At 38.9% G+C, this 19,424-nt stretch overlaps 1 protein-coding gene across 1 annotated transcript; it reads right to left on the reverse strand.

Annotated features, from left to right (window-relative positions):
- Nucleotides 1–14,790: 14,790 nt before the first annotated feature.
- LOC107309410 (probable G-protein coupled receptor 141) lies at nucleotides 14,791–19,048 on the reverse strand. The gene has a single exon (XM_015854198.2). The coding sequence runs from the start codon at nucleotides 18,331–18,333 to the stop codon at nucleotides 17,389–17,391; it is 945 nt and encodes a 314-aa protein (XP_015709684.1). The 5' UTR covers nucleotides 18,334–19,048; the 3' UTR covers nucleotides 14,791–17,388.
- Nucleotides 19,049–19,424: the final 376 nt, after the last annotated feature.

Genomic DNA, 19,424 nt, shown 5'->3' on the forward strand with positions numbered 1-19,424 from the left:
AAGTGTGTATGTGTGTAGCACTCCCATAAATATTCTATGGGTACATGAATATTTTGCTAATGAGATCTCACCTTATGGAGAGTATCTAAAGAATGTAATGGTTGAAATATGGTGTCTCCAAGAGGTAATGTCTTCACTCTCTGATTACTCTCCTGTTTGGAATCAGTAACATGGCTTTAATCTGCAGTCCTTCATTCTGTTGCATTCATCTATGAAATAATTACAAAGAACATTTCCATTATTAGGGTCACATTTTTCCCTGTAGCTGATCATAACTGAAGAGCATTTTCAGAGAAAGTTCTTATTTGTAAAGCATCAGTCAAAGCATCTTTAGAAGACCTTTGGAATACTGTGTCCAAATTTGATCTAATCCATTTCTGCTCTTTTAAAATGCTTGCTCCTAGAGGAATTCCAAAGTGTTTAAAATTTCTCATACCCACCAATATTTCTGAGACAGGCATGAGGAATTTGCATCACTATTGACTTTGCTGTAAGAACAGTTATGCAAGGCTTATGAAGTTGACTTTCCACACTCAGGGTAAAAGAACTCTACGTTGTTAATATACATTCCACTCTACGTTGTTAATATTTCAGACTGGCTTTAAGTAGGAACAATCATCTTTTAAATTATAATAAATGACATAATTATAGCCCAGATACCAATAGTTTATATTACTCAGAAATAGATTAGCTTTTTAAATCTATTTATAGAAGTAAAATTATTAATTTTTACCTTATAACGTCTTAGTTTGGTGACTCCTTCTCCCTTCATTGCCATTTCGTTCACCCGTAGCATACAGAACATATAATCTGTGTGAAAAAAAGAGCTGTGGTCCTTGCTGCTCACTCAAGAGCAGCTGAAGGTTTTCTCAACCCACATACAGGAAGGAAGAAGTCTTATTTTAATTTGCAGAGATATCAATCGAGTAAGCTCAACTTCCAGTATCACCCTGCTGTTCGTGCAGAAGAAAACGCTGCAAAGTTGCCAAGCTGTCAGAAATCATTGCTATGCTTGGACATGTAGGACATACTCACTTAGCAGGACTGCTCCTGTTCACACTTGGTCAGTCTTAAGCTGGGCAGTGATTCCATCAGCTGCACAACTATTACAAGGTGCTGGATTTTGTTAAGCAATTAAGTGAATATATATGCATCTGAGAAGAGGATTTTTCATTATAGATATTTTGTCCTGCACTTGTTTTATATTTAATAGTTTATCAAAACGTGCCAGAATAACAAAGTGTTTAGCAGAATATTTTTAAAAAAGCATTACTTGAACTCTGTCTTCATGAGCACAGAGGTGGTTACTCACTGCTTAAGTAGCACAAGTAAAGGAAACTTCATATCCATAAAGCAACTTAAGAGTTTCTGCTGTTAAAAAGCACTGTCAGAGAGCAGCACCTCCTGAAGGCTGACCCCAAGCCAAAACATAGCTATAAGGTAAAATGAAAACACTGAGTCAGAGGTTTTCCACAGACTGTAAAAAACAGTTTACTGATTAGAATTGAAAGAGAAAACAAAATATGTGGTGATTTCTTTCTTTCTTTCTTTTTTTTTTTTTACATTTCTAAACCACAATCAGAATTATCAGTACTCAAATAAGAATGGTTAACATACAAAGTCTTGTGATCACTAACATAAAAGCCAGTATTCCAGCAGGGCTGAACTAGCATCACTTCTGCAATTGTAATTAGTCATCTTCTGTGGAATGTGAGGGTGGTCACCTCTGGGACACTTCTCTCCTATTACTAAGTACAGTCATTAGAAAGAACAGGATAGACAGTAACTAAATGCAAAGACACATACACAAAAACAATTGCACTAAATTCAGGGAGATAAACTGAAAGAGTTTTGAGTGTGAGCAAGAGACGGGTATGTGGAACATTCTCAAGATTAACTCTGAAAGCTTTGAGGGAACAGTTAACATCACATTTAGACAAGGTTTCAGAGCAAGTAGAAGCCCTGTTTTGGAGACTGCATGTATTGGTGGCTTGGGGGTAAGTGAAATGAGCAATTGCTCCAGCAGACAAAGTGAGAAAGAAAACAGCTGTGTGAATAATGATACTCACCAGGTATCGTTCCAGCTTCTTAATACCACATAAGGACAGGCTGCTTCCTGACAGAGTTGTAATAATGTTTGGACATCAGAATGATTGGTTGGGTCTGTAGAAACATACAGGGGAATATGGAGCAGCGTGAGTGTCAGACACCAATGTTTTTGGCATGTTAAAGTGCCCCTGAAACTACCCACATTGACAGCCTCTGGGTAAAGCACAGAAATGCATGCAGCTGTGTGTTCTGTCTACAGACAGCATCTGGAGCAATCCACAGATTGAATCACCAAGTAGTACTGAAGAAGAGAGATGAAGAAACTGATTTGTTGAAATCACAATTATGTAACAGTAGGTGCTCCAGGCAGAGCCAAAGCAAACGATAACATTGAAAGCTTTGCATATTCTCTTGCCCTAACCAATCAAGTCTGAGCTCTTTGGATATGTAGTAATTCCAAAAACTACTAAGGAGCATCTTTGGCTGACATTATAACAGTTGTGGGACAGAAACTGAACTTCTGAATTGATGCTTCACATCCCTGAGTTGCTATGTCCTCAGAGTGTTCCTTGTATGTTGAATCTACTGTGTTCAGTCTGTTAAACCTTCATCTTCATGTTCTATTTAGAAAAAGGAGAAAAGAAGAGGAGAGGACAGGAGAGGAGAGGAGAGGAGAGGAGAGGGAGAGGAGAGGAGAGGAGAGGAGAGAGAGGAGAGGAGAGGAGAGGAGAAGGAGAGAGAAGGAGAGGAGGAGAGGAAGGAGAGGAGAGAGAGAGGAGAGAAGAGGAAGAGGAAGCGGAAGAGGAGAGGAAAATGAAGAAAAGAAAAGAAAAGAAAAGAAAAGAAAGAAGAAAAAAAAGAAAAGAAAAGAAACAGAAAGAAAGGAAAAGAAAAGAAAAAGAAAAAGAAAAAAGAAAGAAAAGAAAAGAAAAGAAAAGAAAAGAAAAGAAAAGAAAAGAAAAGAAAAGAAAAGAAAAGAAAAGAAAAGAAAAGAAAAGAAAAGAGAAGAAAAATGCTCAGCAAAACTAGGTCTTACATTTTAGGTCAGATTCCCCTTAGGGCAGAAAAGGAAACTGAGTCATCTCAGCCTGTACAGATGAACCTTAAGATCTTACTTTTGCTTCTTTCATCATAGCACAGTTTGCCAGTGGTGAGAATAAAGACTGAAAGAGAAATGCACATATTCATGTCAGAGATTGAGGTCAAGACTAGTATCACAAATAGAGTAGGTAAAGAACTGGTCATGTCTGTCTCCAGAATCACAGAAACAGAGAGGACAAAAAGGAAAGGTGAGTTTTAAATTGAGAAGAGAAAAATAGAGGAAGTGACAGTTGAGTGAAGAGGAATAAGACTTGCTGAATGTTCAGAGATTGGATGAGTTCCTATAAGCAGTAGAATTCTTTGTATTTGATTTTATTCATTTCTGCAGGACTGCCTTTACTTTCAGTGTCACTGTGTGAGAGAACGTGTTTTCTGGTCATTATAAAAGCAGCTATGGGTTCACATATGAACTTAAGAGCTCCTATATTTATAGTATCAACCCTAAAGCCATGCCACCTTGTGTTACTGGATAGATTGTCAATTTTATCTGCTTCCATTTTAGTGTCATAATTCCTGGTCAACTCAATTATTTGTTAATACTAAATATTTTATAGGTAGTTTGTTATGGAAACTTGGCTCCATATAAGCCAGTCACAAACAGCAACAGAAGGACAGGAAATGGCTGTGTTAAGTTCAAGCTTACCAATTTTTCTGTGATCGCAGCAAGTACTTCTTACTGTCTCACTCCCAGTCCATCAGGAATGAGTCACTGGAAAATGAGCAATCCATACTCCAGTGTTTTAGGAAAATTGCTTTCAATTGCAAATCCCACCCACTCATGCTTCCTGAAGAAATGTATAATTTCAGTCAGTAAGTGATTAAAAAAAGATCAGATTTCAGATTCTTAGAGTAATCCTCTATTTATTTAGTTACAGATTTGAGGAGAAGATTCTCAGGCTTCATCATGATGGAAGAGATTATCTGGCTCTCTGTTTATTAAGAAATAATAATAAGACATAGTTGCCTTAGTCATACCCAGTTAATACGCTTCAAAAATATTATGCTTTACATAAGAAGAAAAAAGCGTTCCCACTAATTTTAAACTCTAGAAGATCTTGCAGTTTGGTATTTGTGATTGTCTCCTACAAAAGCGAACCTTATCTTTTCTAAGGAACCTTTACTAGTTTTCTGGAAGAAAGATGAGTTCTCATGTTCTGGATGGATCCTGTCTGGAATACAGGGACTAGAACTCTGAAAATAAAAAATGTGTACTGTCTGTCCTATTTAATTATCTACAGGACTTCAAAGGAGTCCCAGAGAAGCAAAGATGAGTTCAAAATCTGAATATTTCAGCTAGTGACTTCCACTGCAGAAGCTGCTTCCTTCAATTTTCTGGAAGAAGGAAGGAAGGAAGGAAGGAAGGAAGGAAGGAAGGAAGAGGAAAGGAAGGACGGAAGGAAACGGAGGAAGGAAGGAAGAAGGAAGGAAGGGAAGGAAGGAAGGAAAGCGGAAGGAAGGAAGGAAGGAAGGCCAGGAAGGAAGGAAGGAAGGAAGGAAGGAAGGAAGGAGGAAGGAAGAAGGAAGTGAAGGGAAGGAAGGAAGGAAGAAAGGAAGGAAGGAAGGAAGGAAGGAGGAAGGAAGGAAGGAAGGAAGGAAGGAAGGAAGGAAGGAAGGAAGGAAGGAGGGAAGGAAGGAAGGAAGGAAGGAAGGAAGGAAGGAAGGTGTCGAAAACTGGGAAAATCAACAAGCAAAGGCACTTCCAAATCTGAGGTTATCTCTGCAAAGAACTAAGTCCTGTATTTACAAAAACAGACTTCTTCACCATTAGAGTGTCTTGTACGCAACATGACCACTCTGTGTGGAAAGATAAAGGAAAAAAAAAAAAGCAGTTCTGCATTGCAGTGGTAGAAGCAGTTTAAGAAACACAACATTGTGTAGATAGGGATGATCTGAAGTGATTTAAAAGGAGGTGCTCTCTATGCATTTAAAGTATTCCTCCACTTTGACTTGCCCTGGACAAGTTTCTATCGACTTCTTCAGAGGTACGTCAGTAACAAACAGCAGTGAGTGTTTGAGCTGACCAGTTCATTACTCAGTAATGCAGTAGCTCCAGCAGACATTCCTTGGGTTGGAGTTGTCCTTCTATATCCCAATAATACATATCTCTGGCACAATCAGATTTAGAAATTTGATTGTTCAATAAAGGACTGTCAAAGTTACCGAGAAAACAGCATCTCTTTTGGGGCCTCTTTCTAGTCCTCATGCTTTTTTTTAGCCCAAAGCTCCTAGTTTCTTCTCTCAGAAAGAAGCTGCAGACCTCTTAAATGACAGCAGAAGAGGGGTCTCCAGCAGGGACAGGGAGGTGATTGTCCCTCTCTACTTTGTCCCTGTGAAGCCTCATCTGCAGTGCTGCATCCAGGTCTGGAGTCCCCAATACAAGAAAGACAGAGAGCTGTTGGAAAGCATCCAGAGGAGCGACAATGAGAGGGCTGAAGCACTTCCCTTATTAAGACAGGCCAAGGGAGCTGGACTTGCTTAGCTTGGAGAAGGCTTTAGTGTAACCTCATTGAGGTCCCTTCCAACCCAGGATATTCTGTGATTCTGTGAACAGCTATTACCTCAGCTGCAGGCCAGCACTTCTGCTACTTCTAATGCTGTGATAATGAAGTGACCATAGCTTCCTTATAGGAAGCTATTCCTTCACAGAAGACAAAAAAATGGCCTTTAGGAGGAGGCAGATTAAAATCCACAAAGCAGACAAGCAGACCAGATGTATATATAAGTCTTACCTGGGATTTCTGTTCACTGAAATGTGAGGAAAACGTGAGGAATCACTACTTGAGAGCACATCCCAAAGCAGAAAGGCTTCTTGTTCACTATATTAGATTATATATTAAAATTTATTTTTATATGGTACTTGTTATTAAATAACCAGAGTGAGCATTTAGAAAAATGGAAAAACAATGTCATTTCTATTGTCTTTTTATTAATTGGGAAGGTTCCATTACCCATGGTGTTCACATGAGCAAGTTAAAATGAATGCCATGCCATATGTCTCTTTTATACCACCTACTCTCACCACATTGTAAGCAGAATATAGACAACAAATCAAGGTTGTCTTTTACTAAAATGATCATGATCCTAATTATCATCAAACTGTCTACATCAATGGATTCAATAGCTTTCAAAATTTCATTGTTTTTTCAGTTCAAGGGTTTGAGAAATTACTGTAATTATAAGAACATTTTCACCCTCAAGCATAGATGGGCCATGCAGCTAATTCATATACTCCAAGCTAAGTCTATGAAAATGAAATATGTGTTAGGTTCCAAATGAATCATTTAGCAGAATTCTGTTGGTCTTATCTTTCCATGTTGACAAAAATAGATAGTAGAAAAAGAGAATGGAGGGGAATGTTTAAATGATTGAGGGATTAACTTAATTCTTAATTGCTTTTCTTTTAACTGCAAGCAAATCCTAGATGTGAAGGATGGGAAGGCGAAAGACACTAGGGTTTTTTTATTTTTATTTTATTTTTATTTTTTTTTGCACATGCGACATGAGGTTACTTTATAGAGTCTTGTTCTCAACTACCTGACATTTTTTGAATGACTGCAAGTAAGTCAAATGAATACAAAGTGTCACTAGCTCAACACTTGAATGTTTAAAGACATCAGTTGCTAATTGATCAGAAGTGAACAAGCGAATCTAGACCAAATACCTCTGACCCACATATTGTCCCATCGTAGTAATATCTGTCTTGGCTAATTCAAAAAATTGATAGGTGAACATCCTTGGGTCCAGGAAAAGTGTTGAATAAATAAAATCCAGTGCAAATACAACACTTGCTAGTGATGTGCTACATTCCCAAAGAGCAGAGGGAAAGACTGAGGTCTGTTCTCTAGATGTTCTGCCAGATGCATCGTGGTTCTTGAGCCCAAAAAGAGGGATCAAAGCTACAGGATGTTTAGAAATGAATGGGAATACTCAGCTGCAGAGATAAGATCGAGGGGTAAGAATAGAAAAGTTCCTAATGTTAGACAAGACAGATGATAAAACAACTTTTAAAAAGAAAAATCAAAGTTTAATAGTGTGGGTAAGAAAAGTCATATTTTCATTGCTCAAGCAAGTGAGAGGAAATGAGAACTTTCCCTCCTTTTTATCCATATATAGCAGGAGATAGATTTGACTGCACTCAGATTGCTCCAAGTCTGAAAAGGCTTATACAGTAGTACTTTTTCATCCACAGAGCAAATGCACACTCCGGAAAGAATTAAAAGGAGAAGTTTGTGGTTCCTTAATCACAGCCTTTGGGATACTAAGATCTTTGCAAGTCTGCCTACAAAATCTCCTGCTGCTCAGTGACAGTGTTGTCAGTTGACTTTTCGATCCCCAGGATTTCAGAGGGTACAAAGCTTTCTGGAGGGAAATGCAGCCATTTAAACCATGAAATAATTGAAAGGGCCTGAGGTCTTTGATCATCTCCCATTTTAAATAAAAGTGAGAAAATGTAATGACTGCACTTCTGAAACCACCTCGGGTTTTATAAATCACAACACTTTTATTTCCAGTATTCTTCTGAGATAAATAGAAGCCAAAAACTAGCACACGTTTCTCTGCCCTGTGACTGGGTTCTTTCTCACATGGAACTCTCTCCTTTGCACATTACAAAAGCTGAATTGTGCCAGACTTGGCATCACATGCCTTCCAAGTATGATGGGGCTGGTGGCTGCTCCCCACGGTCACCATTGACCTATGTTACCCAAAGATTTTCTTCTAAAAGAATTTTCCTTTCAGAATAACTGGAGCCACACACACTTGCTACTTGGTGCCACTGCAGGACAGCTTCCCATGGTCCAGCTATCACATTAATTCACCTTCTCCAAGCTCATGTAACAAACCTTTAGCAGCCACTCACTTGCTCTGAGAAACTGAAGAAGACTTTCCTTAAAAGAGGTCCTGTTTTTCTTCTAAGTATATCCTGAGCTATTGGGATATTTATTGTTCTCATATCCGATAGCAAAAAAGATGTCTTAAATGTGATTAATTGATGTAAATTGCAGGTGAAAGCCAGGAATGGAGTTTATCTGCAGGTTTCAAAGGTACATAGGCTTGTGTACAATTTTGTGCATAACATATTTCTGTACATCTTTAATATACAGAATAGCTGAAGTAATTGTGGTAGAAATAACTGTCTTTTAAAATGTTACATTCATTTGTAAAGCTGGAGGCCTGATTTATCAGTTACATTCTTTTGCAGTCAGGATATGTGAGGTCTCAGACATAAATCCAGAGATTCAGTCATCAGTTCAAAGAAGGACAGTGAAAGAGGCAATTAATAATCTTGCAGCTATTTAATGATCTCGCTGCTGTTTCTTGATGTTTGCCTGTTTGCTCTGCTTTATTTCTTTTTTTTTTTTTCTTTTCTTTTTTTTCTTTTTTTTTTTTTTTGTGGCTTTTTTTCTTTTTTCAGGAGGGATGGCTTAGGCATGACTTTCAAAGCTTTGTTAGTCAATATTAGTCAGTTGTTAGCTGTTAAAGGCTAGCTTTTGGGTAAAGAAAAAGTAGCAAAAAATCCCCTTACTGTTGTACTTTGTGAGTACCAGTAGGTGACAAGTAATTACTTCAGTCACTGGAAAATGGGGTGCATCAGGTGAGCAAAGATGTCAGATGTGAGGCTCAAGCGTGGGAAAGATCACCAAATGGGATCAGATAGCAACAGGTGGCAATTATCTAATTGCTTCTCAGTGCTGGTTTTGATAACCTTCACCATAGCACAGATTTTTTAAAAGGAGTTAGTAGCATGACCTTGTAATGAGGGACTGTATCATATGGTGCTATGTTAGCCAGAGCATGGCAAGGAGTTGAGAGGAACTGGGTTTAACCAGGAGAAAATAGGGTCAAGGGCTGAGGGTATGTTAACTGGATGCTGCCTTCCTGTCCATGAAGTGGCTTATAAAGAAGAGCGTGACAGACTCGCTCAAAGTTAAATGGTGGGAAGGACAAGAGGCGAGTCTTGCAGCAAGGGAAACTCTGAATCTGAAAGATGTACAAAAAGAATAATGATGATAATAATGTGAGAGTGTTGCAGCTATGGATCAGCAGCACAAAGGAGGTCTTTGGTTTCTCTGTCCTTGGAAATTCTCAAAATGCAAGCAGAGTCCTGAGCAGCCCCACCTAACTTTGACTTTAGCCATACTTGACAGAGGATAGGACTATAGCACCCCAAGAAATCTCTCCCAGCCTATTTTTAGTGTGATTCCATAGTTTCAACTAGTCTTGATACAACAGAGAACTGAGGTGAAATTCCATTCCTTTTCTTTGTGTTCAGAGCTTTGCAAGGTTTTGAGATACAAATTGTGGTTACTAAATTCACTACCTTGTGGTAATTATTAACGTGGAGCATTTATTAGCATAAAGCTAAGTTAACATTTGCTCTTACACACATACTGACCTCCAGGACAAGATTTTGTCTTACTAATATTTTATCAGTTTGTGGATTTTTGTTTTTGTTTTTTTCCCCTGTAATGATGAAAATAGCTTTTAAAAGATGAAAAGTATTTTAGCCCAACATATATGTATATATGTGTGTGTGTGTTTATTTATTTATTTTTTCTTCATCAGTAGCTGTAGAGGTTTCACACTCCTACACACTTTAGTAAAACATGTTGTTATGGTGATGATGTATTTCACATGCTGTGTTTTTTGCACGTGCCTCCATTACCATTTTGTTATGTCCCTCATGCAGTTAAATAAGCTGTCTTTGTGACCAGCTTGGGGGAATTTAGCCAAGGAACAGCTGGCAATTTTCTTACAGATTCATTTTTGTCTTGCAGCTTGGTGTTGCTTGTTTGTTTGTGAACTGCTTGCTGCCTAATTTCACTTGTCAGGTTTTTCATCTGTTCTTGCAGTTGTGCTGCTTCATGTAGCTCACATTCACAGGGTGAAAGTTTGCTGGTACTGTTTTGCATCCTTCTTTATTCTCCACACTCCACTGTGGCATTACAAAGAGCTTAATCTCTCCCGAAGCACCAAAGAATGTTCAGCCTTTCAAATTGCTTAATTATTGGAACATTAATACTGCTCAACCAAAGAGGTATCAGCTTGGGTTTGCAGTCTGCTGTTAGTGGTGGAATGTTGCGGTTTAACCACACTAACGAGATGAAAATTACATACTTCTCTCATGTTTTTTAGTGGTTGTTGGTTTTTTTTTTCTGTGACTGAGTTTGCAGGGCAATTCCTGTTGAAGTAAAACAAAATGCACATGGGTGCAATATCCACACAGCAGCTCTGAACTGAGCATATTCTTGAATATTGTAAGAGTTCTATGGGAAATTGTCTCATTTATTTTAAGACTACATAGAGGGGAGATATAACAGAGATAATGAGAATGTGCATATGTACGGATTACATTAGTAATGAGAAACAGCTATGCTAATCAGCTCCCTAATGAAATAAAATTAATTCAGTAAAATACATTCAGAATAAAGACGACACAAAACCATACTACATCAATCTCTGGTTCTTTCATAATGCAGGGTGACATAGACTGTATCCTGATTATGTATTGTCTTGTAACATAATCACTAATAAGGAAGAAGAGGAACTTTCTGTTGGTAGGCTGAGGTTGTTTTAGTTTGCATCAATGAAAACAATAGCTGCCTTCCCTACCTGCTTTCTCTCCTCCAGACATACAGACTGCTAAATTAATGAACTGTTATTATCTCTCACTTTTTAAATTAATTTGGGGAAAAATACCTTGATAAATTAGCAAGTGTAAAATCTTCATATATAATGTAAGCTCAAAATCTAAGCTTGGAAACATAAAGCAGTATTTTTTCTCATTGAGATAGCAATTATTTTTGTGATTGATACAATTGTGATGAGGGCTGTTGATGGGTGTAAGATTCTACTTGGTGTCTTTGATGGTTCTTTGGTCAGCAAGAGATAATGTTGTCTCCGTTGTCGACAGCTTGATGTTGCCTTGGCCACACGCTCTTTTCTTGGATGCTGACCTGTATTGTTCCACTGGGCCAACCTAGTCTGCCTGTGCTCCTTTGTCCCGCTGGTAAAAACAGATGGGTTTTAAAGGCATTCAAGGCCAGGCTGGATGTGGCTCTGGGCAGCCTGGTCTGGTGGTTAATGACCCTGCACATAGCAGGGGGGGTGTTGGGATAGCTAACGGTCGTGCATTGGATATATAGTCTCTGCTGGCAACAGGCTATGTGTCTGTAAGGTCTATGTAAGTGGAGGTTTCAGAAGCTGTGGATGAGTTTCTTCTAATGGAGACCTATATGAAAGCTCTGTAACAGCCTCTGCTTTGGTGGCAGTACCAGTGGGATCCTTTGGATCTGCACTGGCTGCTGAGATGGATGGTGCAGCAGGAACAGTCAGCACAGAGAAAAGGACCTCCTCAGTCATCGGGCAGCTGATCATATCTGATGCAAGAGAGGTCAAGGTGAGCTCACTTCTGGAGCTTGCCCCAGAGCTGAGTATGGTGAACAGATTATTCTTGAGTGGTGATCTGCATTCTTAGAGAACTGCACAGAGCAAATTCCCAAAGTACAGTCCTATGAATTCTTGTTTATCATACTCTCAGTTAGCATTTCCGCAATACTGCCACTTGAATACTCTAACAGATCTCGACTTTGAGCCTGTCCTGGTTTTCCATGCACCAAGCTGAGCTGAGGCCATAAGTATTCCAGTTCCTGCGTGACTTAATTAATTAATTCAGTTCCATCATGACACTGTAATGCAACTGGAGCTCCAAAAATTAAAGATGTCAAAAAGCTGTAAAGCTGTAGAGCAACCTTTTCTTATAGAAGTGGATGGAGAACACAGAATTTGGTGACACAGTTCTGGTATGCCATTATCCACTCCAAGCTGCCTGAAGTTGTTGACAACATATCAATAAAGTCAATTTGTCCCGAGATAAGTACTTCTTGTTTCAAACAGATTGGCCAGCAAATTCTGAAGTGGTGCTTTCTTTTTCCTTGGAACACTCTGTAGCTGGTTCTGAAGAGCTGATGATGTCTGATAGACAGAGGATGAATGTTTTCTGACACAATCACTGCCACCATGGCCAGTAGCCCTATGTCCTTTTTTGATCTATTCTTGATGCTCACCTAATGGAAGATTTCTCTTTGCCTTCTCTTAAACAGCTTCTCAGTGTCTCCAAATTGTAGAATTTCATATCTGAAATGAGGGAAATGGGAAACTGTTCCTTCTTGATAAGGCTTTATCTGAAGGGGAAGAACTAGCAACGTACACACAGTTAAAGAAACAAAAAAAAGAAAGACAGATCAAATCCTTCTTACTTTGCAAGCAGACAGTATTCACATCTTGACCTTGATTTAGGATTTTGTTTTGCATCCTTTGTATTAGCAATAGTTGCATCATATTCAGCTTTTGGGATCATGTAACTTGTAGTATTTTGTATATTTTTGTAAAGTTCTTCTGTAAATTTAACTTCAAAGTCCCGAGGTACTTATTACTTAGCAAGTGGAGAAATCTGGTTTGACTGCTTATTTTGTGTACAACTGCTCTTGCACCAATTTCTGGTATATGCTACAACCACAGAGTGAAACCAGCTACTTTGCAAAATGACTAAAATCTCCAACCTTTTCTCAAAATTACTTCCAGTTATTTTGTAAAATGACAGAAAATAGTAGAAAAGTATCATAAAACATGTGTAATATCTGGCTTTTTTTCTTTTTTAATTTACTAGCTTAAAAGAAATTTGAAATAGCTATTTTGTTTCATTTTATTTCCCAGTCTGTTCAGAAATGCACAATAAATCAGAGAACAAATGCTGATTTCTATAATAAAAACTAGTGTAAAGTAATTTTTGCTTTGTAAAATTTGCACCTATTTTTAAGTTTTATCTTCCACTGGGCTGATATTTGACCTCCCCCATTAGAAGCATATATACAGGCATTTCATTAAATGCTAGATGGAACAGGTTGCCCAAGGAGGTTGTGGATGCCCCATCCCTGGAGGCATTCAAGGCCAGGCTGGATGTGGCTCTGGGCAGCCTGGTCTGGTGGTTAATGACCCTGCACATAGCAGGGGGGTTGAAACCAGATGATCATTGTGGTCCTTTTCAACCCAGGCCATTCTAAAATTCTATGATTAGATATTTTGAGTGGTCCCCAAAGTATGGAGTTGAATTGTGTAATAATGTGGCCAGTATTTTCTGAAATGATTTATATCTCCAGTCCCTTTCTGTAACAAGTGACAGAAAAAGACACTTCTTGAAAGGAGCTGCAAATTTATTTTTATTTTTATTGGTTTTGTGTGGTGTTTTTTTCAGAGTAGCTGCTTCAACAGTATCATCATAACACATAAAGTTTATGTTCCAATTTGGGTTTAAACTTCTGAAGGCAATTTGCTGCAGGGATGACTTTGTTCATGCAAAATGAATTTAATTTACAAGCCAGTTTTTGTTACATCAGGTGATAAGGGTCTGGGTAAAACTGCCTAGAAGAAGAAAAATTGGAGCTTGAGAGGGATGAGACAAGGAGGACTGAAGTCTGATAAATACCTCAAACGAGCAGTACTGAAAATAAAACAAGCTTGTTGTATTTATCCTGGCATTAACATGATTTTTCATGACTCACTGGTGAACTAGAGGGGAGACTGATGCAGCTGAGAGGATAATGTAGAAGTAGGAACAAAGGCTAATGAAGGTTTAGCTTGCTCCTGTCTGTGGGAGTTCACTTTTTGGCAGCTTTAGAGGTTCGGTAAACAGCATGAGATGATGTCCAGAGACAGTCTATTACCTTTTGTCTGTATGGCAGAAACAAACTCATATTCTGCATTCCTATTCTCTTCCACACCACCTTCTGCAGGGCCTATGTCCTCTATGTCCTGCTGTAATAGAGCTCTTTTTGTTGTTGTTGTTCTTGTGTGGTTGTTTTCTAATCTCCTTTGTAACAGGAATTTAGCAAAATCAGAGTATCTTTTTAGGCACTGGTGCCTTTGACCAAATAGTTGGTGGTAACTAGAAATTACCTTTTCCTCTATGGACTGGCTCCTTGATGTTTGCAGCTCCCCACTACTGCCACAATCATCACTGTTCATAGGAGCTGCTTGGCTACATTTTAGATGCTAATCTGGCCCTGTCCACATTTCAGTTTTCAGGAGCTTTTCAGACTTTTGTCCTTCCACATCATTGCTTGGCAGCACATGCAACCCCTCTTCATCCCTCCCTGGGGTGGTGAACAGGGAGGATGTCCAGGAGGGTGGGACAGAGCAAGAACAGAGAGACCACCACTTCTTTCACCAGCTGGCTGGGCGATTCCTGATAGGATTAACAAGGACTTCCTTCTCTTTGGGCAGGGGGAGGCTTTTTCTGCCAGACTCGCAAAGTGAGATGAGTGACTGATGTAGAGTTTGTCAGACTGTCCAATAGAAATCTTAGCACTGTATTGACCAGTACTGCCAACTCAAAGCATGGAATTGCATCCCCCTAATTCTGCTCATCAGCATAATGATTTATTAACATTACAATTATTAGCATCCATTCCTATTTGGAGAAGATAATCACCCACTGTGTGGTATTTTTGTGATGCCACGGTGTTGCAAACATATACATGTTTACAAAAATTAAACCAGTACCCATTTTAAGACATACATGATTAGTTAAACTATATGATCAGAACATACTGTTTGAAATATGAGCTTTATTTTTTATTTTTTTTTATAAAAAACTTTATTATGTAAAAAGGTTTATAATATAGCGTTACAAAGATATGAAGTGCTTACAGGATGCACATAATTCATTTTTCTTCACCAAAGATGTTGCTACGAGAGGAAACAGTAATATACCATAGAATCATAGACTATTCTTAGTTGGAAGGGATCCATGAGGATTGGCAGTCCAACTCCTGACTCAACACAGGGCCACCCAAAGTTTGAGCCCTGTGTCTGAGAGCACTGTTCAAATGCTTCTTGAACTCCAGCACTGGAACAGGGTTGCTGCGTCCCAGGTGCAGAATCTGGTGCTCTTGTTAAACTTTATGCCAATGGTGACTGCCCAGCACTCACATTTGTCAAGATCTCTCTGCAAGGCCTCTCTGCCCTCAAGGGAGTCAACAGCTCCTCCCAGTTTAGTGTCACCTGAAGATTTCACTTAGTATGCTTTCAAGTCATGCATCTGAATGATTTATGAAAATATTAAAGAGAACTGGCCCTAAGACGGAGCCCTGCAGAATCCCACTAGTGACCAGCTGCCAGCCTGTAACCTCTTTGAGCCCAACCTGACATATCAGTTCTCTCCTGCTACAGGGTAAAACTGTTTTGTTCATGTATTTTTGAACTAAATATGGATCAGAGTAGCTTATTGCTTTCATGATGACACATAGTTAATTGGCAGCCAGCGGACTACACATTCAAGCTGACTTTTTCCTTGTACTAAATGTCTCTGTAATTTCACAGTTCCTGTTCAATATGGCTGGTGGCCCTCCTCCTCTTTAATATGATGGTCTTGTGGCAAACACCTCAAACAGTTTTGTTTCAGATCCACACACACTGCAGACTCTTGCAATTCTCTCTTAACAGCTGTTGTGATCCAGGTAATTTTCCAAGAGTGGGCCATGCAAGCACCCCCATGTCTCCCTTGTGAACCTCAGTGATTTCCAAATCACAAATTGTCATTGTCAAGTAGCAGCACTCAGACTGACCTGAAAATAACCTCTCATAGTCAGATCTACTGAGAGATACAATAGAACCTGAATCAGGAAGGAAGACAGGGAAAACAAGAATTTGGAAGAAATAGGATCCTGTGATGTAACCATCTTGGACATCACTCTCTGAGGGGATCAAAAGCAATGTGAGATAGAAGTGAGGTTATGCAGGTACAGGGAGATCCAACAGTTATTATTTGATTGCTGTATGGTGAGAAAGAGATGATGAAGTAGCAAGAAATGGAAAGATTCAGAAATAGGATAAGATGGATTTCAGCAGCATCGTAAGAGAAGATTTCCACTGGAAATTAATCAGCCGCTAACCCACGATTTGTCAAAATACCAAGATATTATTCTACTGACTAAATTAAGAATACGACCTTTTACAGATGTCAAGAGGAAGAAAGATAAATCAGTCACTGTCATCTTGTGTCAGAATTTTATAGTCTTTTTTGGGATAGGTGTAAAAAAGAAGAGATATGGAATCCTGGATATCTTGCATAGAATTATTTTGCTGATTTTTTTCCTCTTTTCAAGTACAGATTAATTCTCTCTTCAGAAACAGCAACTCACACCGTGTCATTGAGATATAGTAAGCTTTTTAGATAGACCCAGTTCATTAGCTTTCTCTATCCCTCCAATCTGAGCAGTATCATTTTATTTTCTTCTACTAGTCCAGTGTAAAACATTTATAGAATTGATTTCATGTTAAGGTACAAAAAAAAAAGTAAATATGTACAAACTTGATAACTGCATAAAATCAACACAGGTTAAAATAAAAAACGCTTTGCATTTACCATGGAAACATAAAATATTTGACTTTTTAAGAGAGGACAACTGTTACCTGAATGATCTAATTAAAATGATTCTCAGCCTTATTATTTCTTAAAAATTGAACAGTTCTGTAGCTTTTAGTCTAAATATACAATATTCAGTGATGATATGTAATACTTTCTGCTGGAGATGTTATCACAGTACGGGAAGGAGAACAAAACTGTTTTCTGTTACAGTGATAACATCTCCAAGAAGTGATTCTGAGAAAATCTTCTAAAGAAATAAATATGTGTTGATCGTTTGGTTTTAATGAGTTGTTTGAGTTGCTCAGTACATTTGGGAAGTTACGCTTGTCTTTACATTGAAGTAACACACATTTAAGTGGAACAATAGCTTCATCAATATTTTACGAGAATTTGCAGGAAATAAATAAGATACGTGTGTGGAAAATGTTATGGATCTTTACACTTCAAAACTCTGCCCCAAATTCCATTAAAAATTACATTTTTTTGTGTCTGTGTTTCAGCACACTTTGCATATTCTCTTGAGTTTCATTGTGGTGCCTTAGAGTTCACAAAGCTTGATGTAAAATTGATGAGCCCATGCCCTTTCCTCCTTCTCTTCAAGCTGCATCTGCTCCTCACTAAGCAGGACTGTGAGGAAATCCCAGAGGTAGGCCCCCAGTCAACCATCTGAGAAGTGATAGATGGTTTACCCCATTATTTTTGGGAGCAAGTTTATGCTGTTTCCAGTGCTTCCTTTGACGTGTTGAGGAGTGTATTTGCCATACCTCTCCAGCACTTTGCTCTTCCATATCCAGGTCCCCACACAGTCAGAGCTAGCAGCAGGACAGCCTGCTTCGAAGCATTCCAACCTTTTGTTTGAAGAGGCGGCTTCCACTCAGCACAAAGAACAGCAGATCCAGGCAGCTGAGGGCAGTCAGGCACAAAAAAACTTCATTGTAGCTTTCCAACTGCTCACTGTCATTCACATGCTTTATGTAGTGGGCTCTAAAGAGGTGATAGGGAAGGAAGCAAATTATGATGACACAGATGAATATCAAGTTCTTCACCTGGGCCCAGAACTCTTGGTGTGACCAGAGAGAGGTGGAGAGTTTTCTCGATACTTTGACCAGAATAAAAATCTGCAGGCCCAGGAGAACAGAAGTAATTAAGGTGACAGCTGCAATTATTAGGTAGTTCAGGACTTTGATGCTCTCCAGTTTCAGCTCCTTATGGAATTTAAAGCACACTTTGTCATCATAGATCCCTGAGCGTCCATACTGAATGTAGAAGAGTGGCACCATGAAGACAATGACAATGACCCACACAGCAACACTTGCGGCAATGGCATGTAGCTTCCTATAAAACTCTACCTTATCCTTCCATTGGAAGAAGACCAACCACCGGATCACTAGTGTGATCACGTAGAATAGGAAAGTCAGGTACATGTGGATGTGCACCATAGCACTCACCATTTTACAGAACGGCATGTGGAAGATCCACTCCTTATTGACATAGTAGTGCAGACGGAAGGGCACAGTGAGGAGAAGGAGACCATGTACCACAACTAGATTAATGATGGCTGTAGTGGTCACAGACAGACTGTTCATCTTGACCAGCACAAACGACATTGCAGTGGACCCTATCCCACCTCCAGCAAAGGCAACTGAGTAGGCAGTAATCAGGATAGCTCTTGTGGTGTTGGTATAGGCAAAGGCACAGATGGAGCCATTGCTGGCTGTGTTCTCTTCAGTCATATTTCTGAAGTCTTCCTTGTACATAGCCTAAAAATGAAAGAATACATAAATACTGAGGTAAGATGAGAATAACAGAGAACCCACCTGAAAAAGCAGAAGAGCTTTCAATCTGGTTCTGACTTGAGACATAATGGTGGAATCTCACACTTGGAAACAACTGTGATGGTTATTCAAAAAATCCTCCTCTGTTACTAGTTCACCTCTTTCCTGAGCATCTGCATGTTTCTTCAGTGAACAGCAAATGCACTGTTTCAGTTCTGCTACTCATCCATCCATTTGTTTATCTGCAGCACAAATCTGCCCTTCCCTAAGCCAGATAATAACCATGTATTTTTAGATCAAAGCTATACATTTTGTTTGCTACTGTGTGCTAAGTTTTGTATGCACTACAGTCAACTCCTTCTGCATCTGAATAAGAAATTAAGTACTATGGACATGCTGGCTCCATGGAAATCCTGCTCTGATCCTGCCAGACTTAGCAGTGTAGGCTATGCTGTTCTGGTGCTCAGGGTGATTTCACATCTAATACATGGTGTCAGGGTGTTACAAAATAGGATGTAAAAAAATGTTAGGAAAAGCCATCTTGGGTTATAGCAAATAAGATTTCCTGGCCCGATCTGATGGAGATTAATGGAAATTTTAATAAGTATGCTGTACATTCTTAATATAATGTCATCTCAAAGGGAGATTAAGTACAATTTTGAGAAATCTAAATACTATTTCTGTAAGTATTTTTAAGTATTACAAAAGCGTGTAAGAGAAGAAGTATTCAGGTAGGGCAGCCTTTCGAAGCAAGAATATATGGAAGTATCAAGAGGATGTCCACATTGGGTTCACAGAAAGAAAGCTTGAAAAACTGAACAACTCTGGGCTCTGTAAATTCCAGCTGTACTGCTAACACAACCTGAATAATATAATTTAAAATTGGCTCTGGTACATCTTCCATTTCACCCGTGAATCACGCAACAGAAGTTTTTCTTCTTGGATGAGTTTTTGGAATCTTTTCTTTTGATACTGATATTAACTTCACAAAGAAGTACCTGTATCTCTTTGTCTGATTGGTAGCTCAGTTTCTTTTCTTAAATACACTGGGAGGGAAAAAGTTATTTTAAAAT

Source organism: Coturnix japonica, chromosome 2 (genome assembly GCF_001577835.2).
Source record: "Coturnix japonica isolate 7356 chromosome 2, Coturnix japonica 2.1, whole genome shotgun sequence".
Classification (NCBI taxonomy): Eukaryota; Metazoa; Chordata; class Aves; order Galliformes; family Phasianidae; genus Coturnix; species Coturnix japonica.